This window comes from Zonotrichia albicollis, chromosome Z (genome assembly GCF_047830755.1).
Source record: "Zonotrichia albicollis isolate bZonAlb1 chromosome Z, bZonAlb1.hap1, whole genome shotgun sequence".
Taxonomy (NCBI): domain Eukaryota; kingdom Metazoa; phylum Chordata; class Aves; order Passeriformes; family Passerellidae; genus Zonotrichia; species Zonotrichia albicollis.
Window position 1 is genome coordinate 56,539,010 of NC_133860.1, and position 24,961 is coordinate 56,563,970.

A 24,961-nucleotide genomic window follows, 5' to 3' on the forward strand; every position below is an offset into this window, starting at 1 on the left:
TATGCAACTGGTATTAACTGAATTTAACTGTAAACATAATTACCTTTGGTCTTGGTAGAAATTTTGGAATATGTTCACATCCTGTGAGTGGTCAATATCCGCATGCAAATATGATGTGTGGTCTCATGAAAAGAGAGGTTTCAGTGTACTAGGAGAACTGTCAGAAGAATACATGGAAAGCAGTCAAAATTTTTCTGCTTATATTAAAATATAAAATTTATGATGATTTAAAAAAAAAATCTGAAACTACTAAACAAAACCACCTCAAAATTATTATCTTTTGACACATGGTAGTGTAGTCACTATGATCCTGCAAGATGAGAAACCACCTCATTGTAGTCTTTTGGAATTGGAAAAATACTTACTTATTAATAGAATCTGTGTTAGCATTTTGCCAAATAATTTGGCATTATCAACAACTTCAAAACCAAAATTCTATCTTCAAGGTTGACTGGGTAAATTCACAAAGCAGAAATTATCAAGCCACAGGGAAATGTCGAATGCAATAGATGTTTCTAGAATATAAAGATGTTGCCTTCTTTTTGGCATCTTTGAAAAGAATCGTAAATATAGACTGTGGCAGTGTCCTGGACAACAGGAAAAATATTTATTTAGTCCTCAGGATTGCCTGAAACAAATCTGGAGATGTAAAAAAAGTTAAATTGGTAGAAGATGCAATGGAATAGAAGTTCATTTATATGTGATAGTTAGTGTTATAATTAATTAATACAGTCCTTAGTTATGCTAGCTATTTACAATTAGACTATCCCTTGCTGTGTGCTTCAATAATAATAGCTGAATGTCTTTGTATGATGAATGTTGTAATTCACATGCACACTAGCTACTTCAAGTTTAACTATCCCTTTGGTATATGATTCTACATTAATAGCTGGATGTCCTGTATAATGGATAAAGTAATTCTCAGGCACACTGAAGCTCTTCTATCACTGGATATGATGTAATTTTATCTTATTTCTCCATCAGCACAATAAATGGGACTGTGTGTGAAAAAGAATCTGTGTTTGTTTGTAAGATTTTACTTGGAAATAATCTTCTAAAAAGGAGAAGAATGAATGCATGGCAAACAGTCCCATGTTCCCAACAGATTCTGTTTATAGTTTTGTTGAACTTAGCATTTATTGTAAGGATGGCAGATTGTTCTAGTTTTAATAATCATAATGCTGTTCTGTTTTAATATTGCATGATCTGTGGGCTGCCATAAAGTTGTTACGAATTGAAGGGCTGATATAACATGAAATGAAGCACCTCTTCTGAATGTTCCTTTTGTTCAGTATTTAACAAATTAGTATGTTGACATTTGTCACTGATGGATTTCATTATTTGGTGAAAGGGTTTTAGGGGGTTTGACAGCATGAATGGTTTGTCCTGCAGACTTTCGAGAATTGATAAAGGCATCTTTGTTCTTTGTGTAAAAGCACAACAGATATCTTATTGACCAATGCATACAAAAAAGAAGGCTTGTATAGCTGCTGTGCAGAATAAACTAAGAAAATGAAGCCATTACGTATTCTTCTATGTTCTTCTCTTTTTTTTTTTTCTCACAGCATCTATCTCCTTAGTCAGAGTGCCCAAAAGCATTGGATAATCATTCAGTAAAATGAAACCATATAATTTTTATCAGTTTATATACTGTTTATCGATGACAAAAATAATGAAAACAGGTTATGGATAGTAGTACAGCTGATTAGATAAATTTCAACATTTCTAAGAGGAATGTATATCTGTATAAACAGATGATAAAGGCATATTCCAAGTAATGCATTTTAGCAGTAATGCTGAAAATCAGAAAAGACATGATAGTGTTGGATTTGCACCATTCTACATCAATTTTTAAAGTAAAATGAAAGACTTCAGCAAATAGAATAACAACTACAAATTCTTAGAAACAGGAATTTTCTATTTTAAGATAGTTGTCCAAATCCCATAGTAATGGGATCCCATCTAATCTAATTTTTGCATATGGGCAAAAATTAGATTACATGGGATCCCATTACTATTGGATTTGGATAACTATCTAAATATTTTTATTTGGTTCCATATTTATAATTGGTGCAAGGTTCAAGAGTATAATAGATACTAACTGAAAATTTAAAAGAATTTTATCTGTGCCTCTTGTATGATCTGAGAAGTTCTGATATTTTTAAAAAAAATATGAGCTTTAACTTTTTATTTGTTTTTTTTTCTTAGAAACATCAAGGATTTATAGCTCTTTCTTCTCCAGTAATGTCTGGGGTTTCCTGAATTATTCGGGTACATATCTAGATTTTTCTCATTCTGCAGATTAAGTATTTGTCACACAAATCCTTAAAAAACAAGTGCGTTACTAAGGTTTGATTTTGTTTGTGATGCTACCATTACTGTAGCTCATAGAGTTTTAATAAGAACCACTTCTGCCTTCCAGCAGATTTAATTTCCTTTAAAAGAGTGATACCACAAGGCCTTGAATTGAAAAAAGAATACTGGGAAACTCAAAGACCAAGCAATCTGTTTTAGTTTTTTCATTGATTTGGCCTTTTTGTTGTGGATAAAATCTTTCTTGTAAGAATAACTGAATAAAAAGTTACTCATTCTTTACTTTATTTTGTCTTGTCCATGTCACCTTTTGAGAGCACTAATGTATAGGCTGTTACCATGATTGATTTTCACTGAATATGGTGAAGCATATATATATATTGCTTTCTGTCTAATTATTTATCATAGCTGGTTATTTGTACTGTCTCTCTCTGCTGTGTTAATATCTGCCAGAAACTTCATTATATAGTGTCAGGAAGTCCAAATCTTCCAGTAATAACAGTGACAAATAACAAAATCCATCGATGATCAAGCAATATCATCTATCAGTGACAAAATCAGTCACCACTTAGACTGGAGCTGAGGAATGTTAGTGACTGTTTATCACATTAACCATTTTTAGCAAGAATTCAAATAGTTTGAAAAGTTGATGAAACAAATGCTATATTCATTTTTAATATAAAACAAGAGAATCTTCTTTTTTTTAAAGCTTCCCTTTGGCATACACGAAAACAAAAAAGAATACAAAGAACTATTTTTTATTTATAAAGTAAAAGGTGTGAGTACCTGTACAATTTCTTTTCATTGCTCATTTCTTGCAGAACCAATGTGATGAATTTAAAAGATTTCATTACAATGATAAAAGCCTATCCATTGCTATTTTCTGTTCACTTTTCTTCATTTCATCAAGTATGTAAGATTAATTTTGGGGTCCTAATACAAATCACTGTTAAATGAAAAGTAGTTAATACAAACGCATGATTCAAATAGAGACTTTCTACTCCATTATTTGTTATGAAGTATTTTCACATGGTTAATAGTGTAACTGTTAGGTGTTTTTAATATTTTCTTCAGTTGACCAATTTCAAATATTTGGAAGTACTCAGAAATGTGGTAAAAGTTTCACATAAAATCTGGAACATATGAAATTCTTAATGTAAACTGAATATTGTGTTTTTATTTGTATATAAAATTCTTGCTGAATTTAGTGGAACTGTGACATTTCCTCAGTCTCCTTAGACATGAACAGAATTTTTTGCTCAACCTCTGACCTTTTGTGAAGCTACCTATAATCAGCAAGAGTAAAGATGTTTTATCATTGTGGTCTATCGTCTCTCTTATATCAAACAAAAAATATAAGATGAAACATCCATATCCAAAGATACGTTGCAGAGCAATCTGAATTAGAAATAAATTTATTTTCTTCATCTTTATTTCTTGCTCTATAATTGAATTACTGTAGAATGACTTCCAATCTATCTGGTTTTTAAGAAAAACACAGCCAAATTCACTTGTGTAGCTTTTAAGATTTGTTTGGAAATGTCTGCCATGATACAGTGTAGTTTTATACTATGAATATTTAGTAAGGGATCTGGAAAATGGTGTTACAAATTATTTTCACTGTTAGCAGTGTCAATATTTTTTGGAGGAGCAATTGGAAGTGAAGTGTGAAGGTTAGAAACTGAGCTACATAAAATACAGAGTTGGCTTTGTTGCTTTTTTTTTAGTAGTGAAACAGGTGCTTATATTTATTGAAGTCACTTAATTTATACTTAGCCATAAATCACTTAACTAAATCAATTAAATATGAAAAAGCCATGGTGTGACATGCAACATGAAAAGCTGTAGGTGTTTCTTTTAGAAAGCTGGCTGTAAGATTTTTGACAGTGTTGTAGCCATTTGTTACTAGGAGGTGTTGTGTAATTGATTTTTATAAAAGTTTGTTACTTCATGGGGTTTTGGACAAGAGGTTTCAAACAAATCTGTAAAAAAATCTGGATGGGAACTTGAGGTTTTGAAATTGTAATTCTTTCTCTCCCTCCACCCCATAATTTTCTAATTTTCTTCTCTTTACCATAGCAGGCAATTTGCTGCCTGTCGCAAATTTTGGGATTATGGAATTTTCTAAATGAAAAGATGTTGTTGAGCTTACATATGACATTAGTAAACAAAATATGGAGAATATAAAAATATGTTCATGCTCTGCGATTTCCTCATTGTGACACAGAATGTGGAAGATGAAAAGAAGTGAGCTAAAGGTGTTGTAGGCATCCTGGGTGCATCACAGGTCAACTGATGAATAACTCTTCAGCTCTACAGTTCTTACTTGGCTTGACTCCTGGTTGTTTTTGTCATATCTAGTTGCTAATGACCTTGTTACAAAATTGAGTTAACTTACTGCCAATACTTGAGTCTCGGATATCAGACTGAATTTCATATGTAAAATACACCATTCTTTGTTTCCTTTTTGCTTTACTTCCCAAGTCAGGATATATTACCATGATACAAGTGCAGCAGGGTATCAGCCATGGGTAAGTTGTTCTGTGATTTTTTTGTAAAAACACAGTTAAAGGTTTTTGACTTAGCACTGTCATAGTGTGTGTGCTCTGTGTTAGAAAGAGAATTAGACATAATTTGAGAAATTAGTTGTATTATTACCAGACTGTTCATTTGCAAACAATAAGAAGTTGGATGGGTGCATTGATCTGCTGGAGGACAGGTAGGCTCTGCAGAGGGACCTGGACAGGCTGGATGGGCTGAGGTCAGTGGTGTGAGATTTAACAAGGTCAAGTGCTGGGTCCTGCTGTGTCACAACCACAGCCATGCCTTTCACTATAGCCTTGGGGCAGAGTGGCTGGGAAGTGCTCATTGGGAAAGGGCCTGGGGTTACTGGCTAACAGCGGCTGAAGATGAGCCAACTGTGCCCAGGTAGCCAAGGAGGCCAGTGGCATCCTGAGGAGCAGCACCAATAGTGTGGCCAGCAGGACCAGGGCAGTGATTGTCCCCCCCTGTGCTGGGCACCGGCGAGGCCACACCTGGAATGTTCAGTTCTGGGCCCACCACTGTAAGAAGGACATTGAGGGCCTGGAGTGTGTCCAGAGAAGGGCAGCAGAACTGAGGCAGGGTCTGGAGCACAAGTCCTGTGAGGAGTGACTGAGGGAGCTGGGTTATTTAGCCTGGAGGAAAGGAGGGTCAGGGGAGACCTTTTTGTTCTCTACAACTGCAGAGAGGGAGGAGCATGCAGCCAGGTGGGCCCAGTCTCCTCTCCCAGGCAACAAACAGGACAACAGGAAATTACCTCAACTTGCCCCAGGGGAGGTATAGATTAGAAAGAAATCTCAGAAAGGGTGGCCAAGCATAGAATAGGCTACCTAGGTGTCCGGTTTTCGGCTGTTTGGATGGCCTGGAAAGGCCCGGGGTGGCCTTGGGGCAGCCCACACTTCAAAAGACGAGAAGAGGCTTCAAATCTTTTCTCGGTCTCGGTGTTTATTAATTGCTTATCTAAAAGATTTTCTCTCGGCCCGACAGAGGTCTGCTCAGCAGCCAGCCATGAGCACACTCCTTGCCCTCCGGGCGGTCACCTATCTTTATACCCAAAGTTACGTACACAATATTTATCATTTTTCCCCAATACCTTTTACCCTTATTAACCACTGCACTTTTAGCAATGACCAATCCCAAAGTGCCACCATCACCACAGAAGATGGAGGAGAAGAAGAAGAAGAAGAAGGACAGGACACGCCCCAATTCCTCCATCTTACTTCTCTAAACCCCCCTGTACAGAAATCCTAAACCCTGTGTTTCACTCTCTAATTAACTAATCCCTTCACCATTCACTCCGGTGAAATCCTCCTATCCTCATACAGGTGTCGTCTCCTGTGTAGGATCAAAGTCCAGGCACCAGACACTTCTGGCAACATTCCAGGACTCCCGAGCCCCCCAAGGGTGGTCTTGGTGACTCGGCACCTCAGTCCTGAGGTGCTGAGATCCCACACCTAGGGAAGTGGCAGAGTCACCTTCAAGGCTGTTGATTTGGTGTTAATACGGGATTGAAAATATTGAGAAGGATCAAGAATTGTTGCAAAAATGCTGTTTGTATGGGGGTTTTGAATCTAGACTCATATTATCTTTTTCCTTTCACTTTATAAATTCTTAAGATTTGTGGCAAGTACTGGTTTTGCTGTTGAACAGTAGTAGAGTTTCTCCTGAGAGGGTTTCACCCTTGTTTATACATATCCTTACTAGTCTGGTTTGGAGCTGCAAAATATGCAAAACAGAAGAGAGAAGTTCAGAGAGCAGCTGCTGCTTGGATGTTCAGATCATTATTTAGGCACATTGATTGAAATTTACAGTTTTGATTTTGAATTGCAGAACTGAGTTGACTGTTTCTATCCTCCTTCCGAAACATGGGGGTTATTTTTCTTTCCATGTTGCCTTCTCTATTGTGTTGCTGCATGACTTATGGAGTAAAAAGTTAGTCATTTGCACTAGAATGACTTTCAGCTGTAACTTCTGTCAGTTTTTGGTTTCTCCCTATGATGGTAGGAAGGCAAAACTTTAAAAATTAGCTTCCATTACTTCTGGAATAGTGCTCAGAGTATTCTACCAGATCCTTGTCTCTACAACTGCATCTGAATATATATTTGAGTTTCTGGTATACTGTAAATCTATGAGGTTAAAAATATTGTAGTTTTGTCAGTTCTGCACTGTAACATACACTCGACCAATGGAGATTATAGATGTAAGAAAGTGGATGTTGAGTGGTCCTGTGTCTGTATTCCAATGGCACAAGTACCCACAAAGATAAATTAAGGTAGCATTCAAAGTTTGATATAGATACTGCAGACATCATATTGATACCATTCTTTGTATCACTGGAAGAATGTAGTTTTGACATGGTTTGACACTGGCCAAAAGCCAGGCACCCATGAAAGTTGGTCACTCACCCTCGCCTGCCACAGCTAGGCAGAGGAGAGAAAGAAATTAATAAAGGGTTTGTGAGTTGAGGTAAGGACTGGGAGAAAACACTTCAAGGGCAAAAAAGGCTCAGCTTAAGGATATGAAGTGAATTTATTACTAACAGAGTCAGGAGGATAATGAGAAGTAAATTAAGACCTTACAACACCATTTTGTTCCAATCCCTCCCTCCTTCCCACAGACTGTGCAGGGAGGCACTAATTGCATTTTTTCTAAATAGAAAATTCAAATTATTACTGTATATGCATACATAGATATATATATATATATATAAGTAGCATCTGTAATAGTGATTTTTTGTGCTACTTTTGACTTCAGAAGCATTATTTCTTAGGTGGCAATAGTCTTGGCTCTGTTATTTTCACAAATATGTAAGAAAATGTATGTGCAGGTCTCTGTGTGTTAAGAGGGAAAGATTTCTACTTCAAAATGAATGGAAAAAGTTTGTTAGAAATTAACTTCAGGTTCCCATATTAAATGTCTGTTTAGGTTCTTGTGCATACATTTGGCTAGGTTTTGTGCTGTGTGTCTCATCTGATTATGTGTGAGCAGTCAAAGATACCACACTCTTGCAGACTGTATGCAAAGCAGCACTTTGCATGACATCTAAGTCATGAGTCTAGAGAAAGTTTTGGAAAATTCCTGTTGCAGATTTGGCTTCTCAAATGGGCAGATTGCTATTCAGAGCTTAAGGATGCCTAAATCAATTAGAAACCTTTTATTTGTTAAAGAGACTATCTATTAAGGATGTGTACACGGGTGGATTGGAATGATTGGAACATCAGGACTCTGGTCTTTCACAACAACAATTTCTTTCCCTTTGGGATACAGTTTTTTCCTTTATATGCATTCATGCCACAGTTACAGTGTCGAGATTTCCTTTAACTGCAATTTAACTGGGAGGGGGAACTTGTTCCTTCTTCCAGTCAAATGTCTAAGTTATGAGCATGGGATTCTGGTCAGAATAATGCTCTTTTGCTTTAGAAGGGTAACCAAGTGTATACTTGTCAAAAACAAGTCATTAACTTCTTTTTCTCTTGGAGCCACTGGGAACTTGTCCAGCTTCCTGGGAACGACTGGAAGGATTGTTGGTTTTTTTGTTAACTGGGAGAGGTTTCCCATCTTTTTTACCATATTCAGCTTGCCTGTTCTGGCCTGCTTTAGAAACTTGGACCCCATTTGCTAAAGGCATTTATAAGCTGCACAGTCCTTGTCAGGTCTTGATGTGATTTCTAAGGTGAATCATCTTTGCCCGTTGCTAATGTATGGATGGATTTCTTTCCTATTCAATTAGAATCAAAGAAATGGACATCAAGCCTTATAATTTGTTTCTAGTAAATCAAACATCTGGTAGGAGGGCCACTTTTCTCTTTTGTTAAAAAAAAGGTAAAAAAAAAAAAGCTTTTGGGTCTTGCAATTTAGTTACCCATCAAATTATCTTATTTTTCACTTAGACACTTTCTTAAATTATGGAGTGCTTTAGGAGCAGCGCTGCTAAGTAACAATGTGCAATTAATAACATTCATAACATTTTCCCAACACAGAGAGGACATCAACCTGTTCAATAGATCGAGTCCAGAGAAGGGTCACCAGGATGATTAGAGGGATGGAGCACCTCTCCTGTGAGGAAAGGCTGAGAGAATTGGGTTTGTTCAACCTGGAAAAGAGAAGGCTTTGGGGTAACTTAACTGCAGCCTTCCAGCACTTGAAGCAAGCCTATAAGAATGACAGAGAAAGACTTTTTGCAAGAGCAGGTAGTGACAGGATGAGAAGGAATGGCTTCAAACTCAAAAACAGAATGTTTAGATTAGATATTAGGAAGTAGTCTTTCCTGAGAGAGCGGTGAGGCTCTGGAACAAGTTTCCCAGAGAAGCTGTGGACTCTCCAGCCCTGGATGTGCTCAACACCAGTCTGGATGGGGCGACCTGGTCTAGTGAAAAGTGCTCCTGCCCACAGCAGCAGGGCTGGAACTACACGATCTTTAAGATTCTTTCTGACACAAGCCATTCTATGATTCTATGAACATTGCACATTGTAGATGATATTAAAAAGGTAGATTTGGTTTGCATAAGTGGAGCAGAGTTTCTGGAATTCAAATATTTATTGAAAATAGAGAATCTGTGTTCTAAACAAATGCATAGATGTACACTTCTTCCAAACTAATATGTCTGGACATCTTCCAGAGACATGTTCAGTCTTTGATAAAATTACTCTTAAGAAAAATGGGAAATTTTCAGTGGTTTGAGTTGGAGATAGTACTGCTTGTTAAGGGCAACACAATAAAAGAAATAATGTAAGTTGTTCTCAGGAAAGGAAGTTGCTGGCTCTACTCAGAATCTAAAATTAAATTCTGCTGCAGCACATAATCTTATTTTAGCCTCATAGGAAGCTGCGCTCATATTCTTTGGCCAAAATTTAACTCATATGCATTTTTCTTACTGAAGTGATTTGTAACCCATCTGTAAAAGACAATATTGTCTAAATGTGGCATTTCTGTTTTTTAAGTGATTGAAGAAAGCAGGAATTACAATCTTTATTGTATATTTTTCTGCAATAGACCTAAAATGCAAACAGTTCTGTGAGCCTATTTATGAGGCATGAAGTTACTTTTGTTTTGCTTAACCAAGTGGCTGAAATGTTGCCACCAGTATGTCTGGAATGTTATTTACTTGGTCTATTTCTGCAGCTTTTCTTTGTACCACTGTACACTGTGTACGCTGTACACAGTTGTGCCACAACTAGGGGTCATTTACTTAAAACTGACCAAAGTAATACCCTCAAAATTGCCATTATTATTTTCATCAGGGGCTTTATAATAAAAGATTTATCATATTCTGCATCTTCTGTGCTCACACTTTCCCCCATCTCTCTCTCCCTTCATTCTCTTAAACAGAATTGCTTTTGGCAGATTTGGAGAGCTGCTGTTTTCACTTGCATTTTTTGTGTTACTTGATTCCTTGATTTAGTACTTTAACTTCTTACACTGTGTCTTACAATGCTGTCTGATTGAAATGTATTAACTTTCTTGGCTGGGTAACTAATTTTTTTTTATAAGGTGAGTATGTTTTTCTATCTCCATGTGTATCATATTTTGTGGTCCCTAGACATCCAACTGGTTGCAAGAAAACTGTGGGTGTTTTAACATTTCCAACGGAAGGGTAGGATGGGTGGGGAAGCGTTTTGGAATTATGACAAATAATATCTGACTCTTGGAAATGTCTGAAGGCCATAGACTTCCCTCCCATGCTTGGAAGGCTAGGCTTAAAGACCACGTATGCTTGTGTTTTAACATTTCCTTTATAACTGAGAGGAAAAGTGAGAGAAGAGTTGAAATACAGATCCTGGATATCACAGGCTAATGTAGGAACATTTTGTGGGTGGTGGTCACAGTTTGCGTCCTTGCTACTCCCATCTGTGACATGGTGCCCCATTAACCCCTTGGATATTAGTCAGAGGGCTTAATTCTGCTATTTTTATTTCCTAGATGTACTTAGTTTCAGAAGTTGTATCAACTTTGAGATGTTAAGTTCTGTAATGTGTGTTAGCATAGCAAAAATTGCCTTACAGTAGCATACGAGTTGGGAACTGCAGCAACTTGCAGTTCAGGGTATTTTCAGTAGCAGAGTAACAATTCATAACAGGTTTCCCCTGCAATTTCTTCTTCTTGTTTAAGTGCAAAGCAGAGTAGATACAGACTGGGTTGTTCCCCGGCTGTTGTGAAAAGCAGATATCTAGAGCTTCTTACTTCTGTGGTTGTAGTAAAATGTGTTCTCCTATCCCTGCATTTGCAAAAATGATCAACTTTTATCACAAGTTGGTATCTTCTTAGCTTGTTTGATGTTTTGACAAACACATATGCTTTACCATGTATGACAGCTTTTACATTTGGATACTGATTTGTTTTCTTTATTAAATGTTTCTCCTTTATTTCCATCTTTGATCATTTAGCTGACAAATACTTGTTTTGAATATTAACACTGCTCATGTTATCCTGGCTTATATATAAATGTTTCTACTGAAATAAATCAGTCTTGTAACATGAAAAATATTAAACTTTGGTTGAAGTTACTTCTTACAATTAATAGCTGTTTGATGGTTGAATACCTTACAGCTGTAGGGTGGAATTTTAGTTTGATTTTCTACCAACCAACAATAAAGTACGACTTAATTCCTACAAATTCCTGAGATATAAACTGTTAGTCATGACCTAGCATGCATACACTAATAAGAAGCTAAAAGGCCAATAAAGCCAACCTGAAAGAAAGATGGAGAGAGACTATTTACGGAGCATGTAGTGACAGGACAAGGTGGAATGGCTTCAAACTGAAAGAGAGTAGGTTTAGGTTACATATTAGGAGAAAGTTCCTCCTTCTGACGATGGTGAGGCACTAGCACAGGTTTCCCGGGAAAGCTATGGATGCCCCATCCCTGGAGGTGTTCAAGGCTAGTTTGGATGTGTCTCTGAGCAACTGAGACCAATGAAAGGTGTCCCTGTCCACAGCAGGAAAGCTGAAACCAGGGGATCTTCAAGATCCCATCCAATTCAGGCCATTCTTCAGTTCTGTTATTATTATGTCCATGCAATACACGTTGTAACAGGTCAGTAACAGATTCTGTCACTCATTTCTCTTGTGCAGCCCACACATCATCTTTCTGTCACAGAGCGTACTGCCAGGAGGAAGCCATCTCTGTGGAACTCGTGTGTGCCACGAAATTGCTCATGCTTGGTTTGGACTAGCCATTGGTGCTCGTGATTGGACAGAAGAATGGATAAGTGAAGGGTTTGCCACTTTTTTAGAAGATATATTTTGGGCTAGAGCACAACAGGTAAGGTGATGACACATTGCTTCAAAATCAATGTGGAAATCAAAATCATATGTGAATTAGATGTAAATTAAACCTCAAAACACAAACTGTGCTATGAAGTAACATCTTTTAAAATGGTATTGGAATTCACATGCTTACTTGATTAAAAAAAAAAGTGATCCACAATGAATACAAAACTTTACAGAGGTAGGGCTCAGTACAAATGTGAATACCAACATCTGTTTGTCAATGATTACCTTCCCAAAAATGTTATACTCAATCATTAAAATTCAATTATCAAACAATTGCTGTGAATTCTTTCCACTTCTGTTGTATACCTGAAACGGGAAGAATCAACAGTCTTACTGCATATTGTAATATTCCAGGTGTCTAATTAAAATTGTTTGGTTTCGTCCAATAGATGACCAAGAAGTGTACCTCAAAGCAAAATACAAGATGATTCTAAATGGGGCACATTGGCACTTACACTTTTTTTTCCTGTTCTACTGCCCAACAAGTTACTGTCCTGTCAGAGACTTAGAAATCACTGCCTCCCTTAAGGTGAAAATTTCATAAGTTGCATGCCAGCTAGTAAAGTGCTTTTCTGATGCAACTCTTCCTTTTGTAGTACCTCTGCTACTTCAAGCATTTAATGTGTCAGTCCTTTCTACCTGTCCCTTCATCAGGTTCCACCCCTTTATTCTGCAGATTTCCACCTGAGCAAAAGCATGGTAGAACTGGGAACTGATGTAATAAACTCCTCTGAACCTCCATTTTATTAAGTATCTGGCATATTTATAGCACCAAACTAAACAGAATACCTTGTTATGTACCATATTTCTGGGAGGAAAAAAGAGAGAAAGAGTGTCTAAACACTTGGGTTTTCCCTTTTGGTTCTAAAACTAATTTGTGCCTTCACATTGAGAATAACTACACTGCTGTGAGCTGTTCACATTAGTTCTTTGCTTTTGTTAGTCACTTGAAAGCATTTTGATTGTAGTAGACATCTTCCTTGGAGCTGAGTGTAAAGGAAAAAATAAAATAGTGTAATTAGTTCCCTTGTTATCATGTAAGGCATATCGTTTGAACATTATTGAGTAGTTTTGATGCAATGCAATCACAGAATTTAAGGATTGTGAGTGTATTCCATAGTGCCTGAGAATAATTTCAGTTGTGATTGAACATAATGCAGGGTAGTATTAGCTGCTTTTGCTTTCCCCATTTTCCCATCTATTCTTATAATAGAGAAACATAAACTATGATTATGTTCAAAACAATTGTTTGTCAGCTGGCAACCTGGCATTTATTTCATAAGTAGGAATCTCTGTTAATGGTATGTAAATTAGGAGAAACACAACAAGGAGGTTTCAGGAGTATGGCAGAAGTAGTAGGAAAGAGGAGTGAAGCCAGGACACAGTGTAGCTCTTTGCTCTCAATTTGGGAAGGGTAAGGATGCAACCAAAAGCTCTATGCCAGGTATCTCTACTGTAAATTCAGATTGTTTCTTGCCATTTACTAAAAGGAAAAAAACATGCCCATGTCTCTTCTCAGTCAGAACTATTTAACTGACTATTGATTTGATGTGCACAGTGAGGCTTTTGTTTTTCTTAGTGCTGCTATTATCTCTCATAGCAGCAACTGTTATTTTTTTATCATGGATATTGATACCCTTTCCTGCCTCTTCTGCTCATTAAAGAGAAACAAACCAAGTTTCTTGTTCTGCAAATTATTATTGTCTGTTGGGAAACAGCAATCAGTGATCTGTGTTTTTTGTTTACTAAGCAGCTGCCACATGATGAAATAAAAGAGCAACAGGAATTGAAAGCTTTACTTCGCTGGCGCAGACTCAGAGATGAGGTGCAAAACTCTGAAGAAGAGCTGCAAGTTTTAAGGTAACAATATGATTACACCGTCATTGCTGTTGTATTTTCGCTCTCTCCACCTTTTCTCCCTTCAAAAGATGTACTTCCAAATTGTCTGATTATATCCACTGCATTTCCTTATTTCCTTCTAATAAAAAAAGAAAATGCAAATTAAACTGACTGGGTTTTACATCTTGACTATGATACAATTTGTTTTCCTTTTGTTATAGAAAGCTTTTAGAAAACCATGGGATTATCTTGATATGAAATGTCTCTGAGCAGTTTACAAGAGCTTCTATTTAGGGAAGAAAGAAAAGACCATTTCCTGAAAAGTTCACTGTTGGAAGTCATAACAGAGTCATTTTCTGTAGCTGAAGACAAGTACATGCATTAGTATGGTATTTAACTGCCAAGCTGAATGAAGCTTTAAAAAACAAGGAAAAAGTATAACATATAAACTTTATAAACCTACTTTCTAATTAGAAATTTCTAATAGTTATATTTAAAATAGATTTTTAGTCTTTAGGTATCAGATGCTAAACTCAAGGCTCCTTTATAGATAGCTAAAGACAGTCTTCCTTTGCCAGTGATTAATATTCTATTCTGATTGGTGTGTTAGGAATTTTTAGTCTTTGATCTTGAGTGTCTAATTCTACATCCACGGAGCTTCTACAGCTTGTCTTCTCACCATCTTCAACCAAAAATAATGACTTTACTAATCCTAGTTCAAATTAGCCATGATTTCTGACCAAATCATGGAAGTGCAGGGACAGATTTCAAACAATTATGTAGTCTATTCTCCTGCTCTGAAATAAAGACAGTATACACAGATCATCCTAAGCGGGCTCTTACTAACATGTTCTATTGACTTGCACATTTATTCGACTTAATAATAAGCATTTTTCTTACCTTTGGGTAGTATTATTCCTAATGCTAATACAGAAGAGTGAAAAGTTAATTTCTCATTTGAAAAATGTGTCTCCAATAAACACTTCAGGCCAGGCACGGGATACCACTTCATGATTCTGGCCATTTCTTCTTCTCTGATATCTCTAGCTCCTTGTGATTGCATTTAAGGACTTCTTACTGATTTCACTGAGATATAAATATTTTCTACTATTTTTGTGGCATGGACGTGAATAAATTATCTTTTTGCATATTTACTGGGGTTTTTTTCCTTTTCTTCATCCTTCTGAAAATATGTTCTCATGCTTTCCAAAACTGGCATGTAAGAGAGAAAATCTCAGTCCTGGCCCTTGGTCTGGGTTGTGAGTCTGTACTGAGGCTTGGGCTGGTTCTAACTTGTGTTTTTATACGGAATATTAAACATAAATTATAAGTATTTGCTTCTTCTTGCCAATCATTTCAGGAAGGAAAAAATCAACCAACTCACTCTTCCCAAGCATAAGCTCATTCTTCCACTACTTTTTGGTTCCCTCATGACCTTATGTTCATTTGTGCTTTCTCCTGACAACTGGAAAAATCTGCCCCAAACTTACCAGCTGATCCTATCAATTTTTGATCCATCAAATGAATATCTTTTTAGACTAGGTGAAAGCCACTTAGCAAACTGATGATCAGCCTGATGTTTCTTCTTATTATGGGTACTTGGTAATATGTTATAGTAAGGAGCATGTCATAAGCTACCTGTAAAAAAAGAGGTCAAGTAAGAAAGAAATTGGATAAATATCTTTTCAACAGGCAGCAGCTCTGAAAGGCAGCACAAGCAAATCTTAACATTTAAGAAGGAATTTGTGGCACAGCCATGCTCATACAGGTTGAGACTTCCAACAGATGTGTGCCTGTTTTCTCACAGAATTTGAAAGAAACCTGCAGGGATAAAAGCACCTATGAAAAAGATCTTGGCATATGTTTTGCTGGTGATCACGAACACCAGCACTCTCATCCAGCACTCTCATCTATTCTGTTAGGAAAGCAAAGAAGAGCATTCTGTTCTGCAGAGTAAAGCTGGTGTTGACATTTGTTTCATCTCCTGGGCCTTATGGCTGAACGGCATCTTGTGGTTATTCATTAAGTCAAGCCAATGTTGATATCTAGCTCTAAATTAGTCTCTGAGTTCTCTCCACTTGTGTCAGGTCCATTCTGTCCCAAAGAGATACCTCTGACTGCTCTGTAGGTGTTTGAAGGGTTTTATTCTATCTGATAGGAAATGTGGTTTCAGATGATCTTTCACAGTCTCCGTGTAAGTTTTCATGACCACCTGGCACATCAGAGCATTTAATTACCAAGGATATCCCAGAGCATTGTACTTTTACTAGGGCAATGTACTCATCTTCCCACCAAACGGAAAGCAGCATCTTCTACCTCCTTCAGAAATTTTCCAGTATCTAAAATGTGCCAGATAGCATCTTGAATATTTTGAGACAGTGTGCCTTTAGCATTATGGTAGACTTTAGCTACCAGGTTGGATGCAGCTTTTGTAGGTCAGTGTAACAAATTTTCAATCTTGGTACTTTCAATGTCTGGTAAATACAATAAGCATTGCTTTAAAATATTGTTCTGAAGTCCTGATAGCAGAGAACAGGGTTACATTCTAAATAGTTACACTCCTTTACACACATTTTCAAGAATATATATACAGCCTTTGCAGAGGAATGTGTATATGTTTTCTGTATGGAATTCTTCACTACCATTATCCAGATGCAATACTTCTTTCTGGTCAGTCCTAGGATTTACACAGGCACAGAGTCAGAGGAGGAAGGAAGTATGGTTGCCTAATTTAGAATAATTGTGATTATGAAAAGATTTCAATTTAGTGTGGATTCTATAGCCTGTGCTCAAACTCCATTTTTAAAGTCAATAGACAGGGCTATTTATTAAGGGAAATGAAGCAGTTTTTATGATTTATGTATGCAGAGAATGATGAAAAGTCATGTATGGAATGTCAGCAGGTCTTCTTTCCAGGAGACAGATCCAGAAGAGAAATAGCTGGATTTTGCTTTCCTACAGTGGGTTTGCAACATTTACACAGCCTAAAAGAACTGGAGTTGCCATAGAATAAGAAAACAATTATTGGTACTGTTCTTTCAATGTTGAGGGAAGATCTTACCGGAAAGATATTTATGAATGATAACATGGAAGAGGACTGTGTCAGAAACACAATGTAAAATTCAATCTGTTTTTTTCTCACTTTTATTTCAGTTACATTTTATGAAAATTTTGTGTATAGTGGATTTCATGTGCACAGGCATGAAATAATGTCTGTCATAATAATGTCTAAAAAATACCCTGATTTAGTACTCTGGACAAAGCTTTAATAAGAAACTCTGACACAGATATAAAAAAGGAAGAACCCCTCCCTCAAATGAGACACAGATATGGAAAAAAATTTGATCGCGAAGTTCTTGAAATCATCCGGCATGAGTGGTGTGGTTTGAAGGATCTTGCCTTGCTGTGGCCCATATTTCCCCTATTCTGCAGAAATGAAAGGAAAGACATTTGGTTTTGAAGACTGGCCATTTCAAAATCTACATTTAGAATTGGAGAGGTTGTTTTAGTCACAGCATTAGGCTCCTAAGACAGGCAACTGTTCTCAGACTACTGTTAGTTGGGATGTTTTCTGAATGGAAGAAAAACATCTAGATGTTCTTCAGTACTATGCCTGTGAAGGCACTTCTTACAAATGAAGAAAAAATGCTTGTACAGTTTCTCTTTAGTTTCAGTCTGTGCTCTTTAGAGCCTAAAAGTCCTCCATACTTAACTGTTGTAGATTTGTGGCATACCAGATAGTGTATTGCATTTTAAATCAGGCAGTAAGTAGTATTTTTTTTCTAGACATTATTGTCTGTAAACCTCAAACCTGTGTGCAAAATACTTCCTCTTTTAATATTTGAACTACATTTCTTCCAACCCAAATGGAAAAATGAAAATCAGAACACTTTCTGCAGCAGTCTATTGCATGCAAACGAAAGAGGTTATTCTTGCAAGGATAGTTATGTAAGCTGTTATGGCAAAGTTCAGGTAAAAAAAAAAGAGAAAGCTCTAGTTGAATGTAGTGACTTCACTGTCTTCCCCTGCACTTCCCCTTCCCTTAAAATGTTGGTTTTGTTTATTTTTTTTCTCTTTGTTCATAAGGTGTCTGCACTGGAAAATGACATGCAACCTGGTGTCATGCTGGCTGTAAAAAGACTACACCAACCTACTGATGAATTTTATTTAGAAGAAAATTGACTTGTTAGACTGTCTAAGTTAATTTATATACTTATGGTGAAGAAAAAGACTAAACTAGTCACAGGTGTTTAAAGTTACTATGCTACACAATGCTTTCAACTATCAGAACCTGTAATGTATGACTTATTTCTTTACTTACTTATCCAAAACTTAATTAGTATGTTTCCATTTTAGGCCCAAAAAGGAGAACACAGGAGAAGTGAGTGAGTCTGGAGCCTCTGTTGTCAAATATGGTCTTAAAGCAGAAAAAATCTTCATGCAGGTTCACTATTTGAAAGTGAGTTTTGTCAGCTGATTTTTACTGAGATTGCTTTATGAATATAATAAAGACTTCAGTGTTCTAGATATCAGAAAATTCATAGCTTCTGCCTTAATTTTTTGCAGGGTTATTTTCTTTTACGATCTCTGGCAAGGAAAATAGGAGAGGTCTCATACCTTGCATCTTTACGGAAATTTGTCATTAAGTTCCATGGGCAGCTTGTCCTTTCTCAGGTATTGTGCTTCTTCCTCACCTTTTAGAAAAACAAACAACCCAAATGTTTGGATTGACTGCCTAAATCTGGTGGCGATGTAAGGGGAGAGGCAATTGTAATTGGCAATATAGGTAAAATTCCCACCTGGTAGAAGGCAGAACATTTTTTTAACAGTGACACTTGAATCACATCCTGTTAGTATCCAATAATATAAACAATGAGGGTTATTTTTTTTAACATTATACTTCAAAAGGCTAATGTTAATAGGTACTGATGTTCTCAAAGAAAGGGTCATTTACCATAGTGGAATTACTGCCTGTGGTCTTTTAGCTTGTGGTTTTTGGTTGCGCTCAGTCAAGTCTTTTCCCTGATTCCTCTCTGTTTCTGAAAGAGAAGTAATTATACTTCTGAATATATTTATTTAATTTATTTTCTTTCTCTGTGCATGCTGTTTCATTCAATGCTTCTAATTTCACCATATTTCTTATAAGGACAAAGCCGAGTAGGGTTATAAGTAGACCTGTTAGATCTTTCTGTAAAAGTCATGTAACTGCTGGCTCTAGATTTGTTTTGATTTAGAAAATTACGTAGCTCTCTGAGCCCAAAGTACTAGGAATCCTGTCACTAATGATGAATCCAGCTTACACAAACAGCAGTGCAGCTTCATTAATGCTGTGAAAACAACTATTCATGGGGGTGTCTGTGAACCAGGTCACTGAACTCATTGTGGTAAAAAACACGCCTGGAAGAAAACCCCCAACACAACAAATATTTAGCATTGCTAGAAGAGCAGTGTGATGACAGTGAGGCAAGGGAAGAGAAGAGAGAAGGGCTATGAGAGACTTTCTGAAACCACCTTCTTTGCTGAAGGTTGAAAGGTCTTATGCTTGAAATTTTTGAGGATATTCAGGACAGTGATAAATGTTTCCTTGAAACATTGAGTAAGGGCCTCTGATTTTGTGTAACTGAAGTCTAACACTTGCTGTTTCTTCCAGCCACAGTGTTTTTTGCTTGCATGCATTCTGTTTTGAATCTTACTCTTATGCGGTGAGATGTATGCCCAGGTATTTTACAAATAGCTTATGGACTTGTGATTTCTTTTGTATGTGAAGTCACCCAGAACTTAGGAGCAGTAGCTCTTAACTCAGCATTTCTGCCCTGTGGAGGAATGTTTGGGGTTTTAAGGGAGTTAACACTGCTGCAGCTGTTTCCTGTGCCATGTTATTGAGACTGTAAGCAGCTACATTTGGCATAGTGTGGAAAATGCCAATGACTATATAAGCCTTGTCTATATTAGGGTGTCCCAAATCATAAAAATTACCCCTCACTATTACACAGCTGGAAGAATTTTGAAAATTACAGAAGTCTTATGACTTCTGCTAGCAACAAGAAGAAGCCCAGTGTTTTAAGCTGGTGGTAAGAAAGGTGCTCAGATTTTGGTGAGAACGTGTTAGCTTGTTGCTCCTGGTTGATGTGGGGTGAATTGTCAGTAGACTGAATGCTGCAAAATGTTCAGCAGACTGTGGTACCTAGCTACCACATACACTAGAGACTTTTCCCTTTGTCTAGCTATGAAGTGTCAATTCGTAGCTTACCTACTCTGGTCTCCTAAGATTAAACACTACACCCAGAAACATCCACTTTGGTTATTGGATAAAAAAAACTGCTCGATGTTTTGTTACTGAATTATTGGAGCAAAAGTTAAACTTTTGCTTCTTCAGCTACTTTTTTATTTGGATACGTGTAATATGTCCATAACTATGTGCTTAATATGTAAAGAAAAAGAAGGGTACTTTTCTTCATTTAGAAATACAATATGGTGGAGAAAGAGTGTGGTACATTAGGACTTCTATTCGCTTCTGTGCTTTTACCTTGTCTATCAGCCTAAATCCAGCTCCTAGTGAAATTATTGGGAAAAGCACCTTAACGTAATACTGGTTTTTGGTCACTGCAAAATGCAAATATGATAGCCTATATCCAATAAAAATGCATTTTCTGTCTTTGTAAGAAATCTTTAGCATTGTGGTTTTTGTTGGGGTCTGGTGTAGGTAGGAGTTGTAAATGCAGAAGCAATGAAGTCAAGTTAGTACAAAGTTTCTTATTCAAGATCCTTCTTGAACAAACATGCTGTCAGTGATTAAATGAATAAAAGATTAAAAATAAATAGAGGTGCAGATGGCAAGTTTAAATATTATAGTGCTATACTTTCACCTTGTCCAGAATAACTGTAAAAGTTCCCAGGTTTAGGAATTCTGGGAATGAGGGAAAGTAAAACAGTGAAAAATTGCCCATGTTATGAATACTAGTCTTGTTTTAAGCGGTGTTTGTAGTAATTTTCCCAGATGGGAGCTGCAGGTGCAAGGAAATTACTTCAGATGTTGAACATTAATCAGTTTGCCTTTTTCCTTCATTTTGGTTGCACACTTAGTAGATTTTTAATAGTAGCTTTATTTTAGTTGAGTTAGCAACAGATGAGTAACGCAAATCTGGAATCTTTGAGAAGGATTAAAAAAATATTCAATTTTTTTTTTATGAGATAATTCACTTACTAATTGCTTTGAGTGAACTTTTAAAATAATGACTGGAGTGTTTTGACTACAAATAGAAAGAAAGAAGTGCAAGTTGCTGGTATGCCTAACAAAGTTAAAGCTGTTGTTGGATTTCATCTTGAAATAAAAACACCTTGGAAACTAAATTGTTTGTGGAGTTTGATTTTTGTGTGGTTCTGTCTGTTATAATGGGCAATAAACTGACTTCTGACTAAACCTAGACAGAGGTTGCATTACCTGAGGCTTACACTGTTAAGCTATCTGGCTGATGATTGTGGCCTGATAATAAAACATATAGTGGGGGGAGTCTTGCTTGCTCTAGACAGGAAGTTGTCTCTTTGGAGGTGCAGTCTGGGATTGTCAACAAAAGCCAGAAGAATGTCTAGGGAAGGAATTCCAAGTAAACAGGAATCTAGAAGGGTGCTCACTGTTTATTTTTCCCACCCAGAAGGGACAAATTAAAATTTGCCACTTAATTATGTCATTTACAAACTGCATAATTTTTTTAGGAATAGTTTGAGTGGATAATTCCTTCAAGGAACTATTCCTTCAAGGATGTACATGTAGTCAAAATTTTTTTGTTGCCAAGTGAATGTCCATTTGGACTATCACTTTCAGTCATGACATCTTCACTGTTTTTATTCACCCCATTATATTCCAGTCAGAGAATTTAAACAGAAGTATCTGTTGGTTGTAGAGTACTTGAAATGTTTGGATTTGAGGTTTTAATATGAAGACATAAGTTGTCTTTAAATATTGAGTATTCTTTTTTTGATATCAATATGTATAATCAGGGAGAGGTACTTGCCTGATGCTCCAAACCAGTTCAAGGGTAGAAACTTGCTGGCCATTGCTCAAGACAAAAGTTGGAGTAGTAATAAAACATCTTTTGGTATAAACCAAAAGGTCTTCTAACACCACATATATCTAGTTAATGCTTTAACTAGTCTTCATTTCCAGTTACTTCTTTCAACCTACTTTTCAGATTTTGGGTCCTGGCTCTTCTTTCTTTTAACTCAGACACAGTTCATCCATTAACAGAGCAAAGAAAATTTCTCCTTAATGTCAAATTCATGTCTGTACCCAGATCTGATCTGCCCAGCAGAAGCCCAGAGTTAAACTGAGGGCCTAGCAGATCCTTAATAAATGTGTTGAATTAATTTTTTAAATGTTTTTTTCAGCTTGGCCAAATGTCAATTGAATTCCACAAACTGCAGAATAACAGTTTCTTTATATAGAGAAAAATTGTTTTCTAGCCTCAGGGTCTCTAGCCAGGTAAGAACAGGAACATATAAGAAAGTGATATTATTTAATCAGTTTGTTAACATTGCAGCACAGTGGTAGCATGTAGTTTATACCTCCTGTGTTCTTTATACCTTCACTGAATTACTTGCAACAAAACCAAAAAAACCCCAAACTATGATTTGCTTTATAGTTTGATCCAAAATTTATTTATGATTACCATAGTCATCCACAAGTGTTTCCTTCAAAATGTAAAATAACTAAAGCATCTTAAAGAAGTGGCATCAAATCTTAAAAACCCCCACATTAGCCTCTGACTTTTCTCCTGGACACTTCTGAACCATTTCATCTGTGGAGGAAGAAAAAGTAGCCTGAGAGTAAAACTCACTCCAGATGGTTAAAATGACAAAATTATAAACAGCTGAAAAGTCAGACCTATAATGAGATGCGTCATGCAGACTTTATAATAGGCAAATGTTAAAAGCCATGCTAATATGGTAAGTGGTAATTTGCTTTCCTACTCTGCTTTGGAGCGTTGAAATTTGAACAGTTTAAATAAGATATGATTGATTAATCCAAATTTTAATAAAGCCTGTAGAATGCCAGTGCCTTTTTCTTGACGTTTGGAAAACAAAGAAGATGCTAAATTTCATAGTATAGTATAACGATTATAAAACTATCTCCTATGTGATTGATGATGAAAAGTTGATGGAACGTAACCATGGAATCTAGCTGCATTAATGTATACACAGTGCAAATAGTGTTAAGAATAATCACTTCAGTTTTACTATTCACACACTTTTGAAATAGCTCTAACTATGATCTTTCTTATACCATATCCTTTATTTACATGTAAGCTTACTTTGTAACTCCAGCAAAACTTCCACAAGTGGAAGGAGACAGTATTTCTCTGTTTATATACAGAATAATGTAAGGTTTACATACAGAAAAACTACAAGTAGTTGTATGAAATAAAAGGATTTCACACAGCATCAGCATCATGTCTGCCATACACTGGCACAGTTAATAATGGCATTCTTACCACAGCAGCACTGAGCCCAGCACTATGTAGTTTACTTTTTGTTACAAGCCAGTTTTGCAGTCACTGCAATGTAGCCTGAGTCTCATTTATAATCTAAAGAAGGAAGGCTTAACTGTGTTACCGGTAGTTTCAGTTTGCAGTCTTTGTTTCCTAACAATGTCATACTCAGACAGAGAAACAGTATCGCTTGTTGAATGTTATGGCATTGTCCATAAAGAAAAGATTTCTGCCTTTTAGGAAACATTCTTCAAGACCTTAGAGAGCAACAATTTGCAGTTGTTGTACAGTATACAGTCAGTCTGTACTTGTATACAGAAATGAGGAACATTATTAGCCTATGAAACTTGTCTCCACAAAGATTAGTATTAATAAAGCAGATGCATTGGTTTTATGAAACAGCATATAAATTAATAATTTATATTAATAAATCCTATTTTTATGTGATTGTTCAAAGGAGTGTATTCTGTCAAAGTGATTGTCATTAAAATCAAGTTATGTAGAACATAGGGTGCCAGAGAACCTTTTATGATGTCAGGTGTAACTTTCTTACAAGAGCTTATCATACTGGCATAAGTGAGGATGATAGTACTGTTCTTCCATTGGCATTGCATTGTCTTTGTAAAACCATGAAAAAACTCTTGCTATCTTTTATTTGAAGACTTTACTCCTTAGTTAATGTGGTTGTCAGCAATATTGCAAATTTTGTCATAGAATGAGGAGTAGATTTGGTCTAATCAGGCATGTGCACTAAGGAAGAAAAAGCTTTTTGTAGTTATGTAATTAAAGACAACGTGATAACATAAGCACAGTGAAGAGAGTGTAAACACCCTTGAATTTGGTGTTTCTTAAGTTTTTTATGTAAATCTGCAGCCTTTAACAGTTTTAAATATCGTTTGTATGTGTGTTAAAAAGTAGGAACATAGAATTGTGTTAAAATAGTCAGCAGGCTTTTCAAGCCCATTTTCTTTCAGTGTTGACACTCCTTGCTTGAGAGGGTTGGAAAACTGACAATATAGTATATATTGTATAAATAACAATATGCATTATGTTGTCATTATATCACCATAGTGGATATATAAACTTTTTCTTATCATTCTGTTATCTGTGGTCTTAAATCTCTCACTAGCAGTGAAGACACAGGGTTATGGCTTCATAAACATACTAACTGTGCTCCTCTGTTCATTTTTCAGGATTTTCTTAGCATGCTGTTGGAAGACATTCCTAAACAAAAACAGTAAGTAAGACCTGGGCTAGAAAAGCCAAAGAAATATGTACAAACAAGATTTTAATATGTGCTAGCCAGAAATAGTGCTAGCCTGAAGATTCCTATTACATATATACACAAAAAATTATGAGACTAGTTGTAGTTATCCTATACCACGCTCTCCCCAGACTTGCATATCATGTCAGAGGTGATGTCGTGTGTTCACTATGCAATCTGAAGTGCCAGGCATAGCTGCCTGCTCAAACTAACCTGTGGTTCTCCTGCCAGCTGCTTTTGGCACG

General features: G+C 36.5%; 1 protein-coding gene across 11 annotated transcripts in view; it reads left to right on the forward strand.

Moving 5' to 3' along the window:
* Positions 1–24,961, forward strand: part of AOPEP (aminopeptidase O (putative)) — a 185,570-nt gene that overhangs the window by 54,925 nt on the left and 105,684 nt on the right. For 9 of the 11 annotated variants that reach the window (XR_003381046.2, XR_012578253.1, XM_026795184.2 and 6 more), the window contains 5 exons: positions 11,928–12,117; positions 13,879–13,988; positions 18,324–18,426; positions 18,534–18,641; positions 24,646–24,689. Coding sequence is in view for 9 of the 11 variants with exons in the window: in XM_026795184.2 (XP_026650985.2) it covers positions 11,928–12,117; positions 13,879–13,988; positions 18,324–18,426; positions 18,534–18,641; positions 24,646–24,689 (555 nt within the window). In the remaining 2 variants the exon portion in view is untranslated. The remainder of the gene's footprint in view (positions 1–11,927; positions 12,118–13,878; positions 13,989–18,323; positions 18,427–18,533; positions 18,642–24,645; positions 24,690–24,961) is intronic. The other 2 variants (XM_005489815.4, XM_074533337.1) reach the window with 1 other exon arrangement.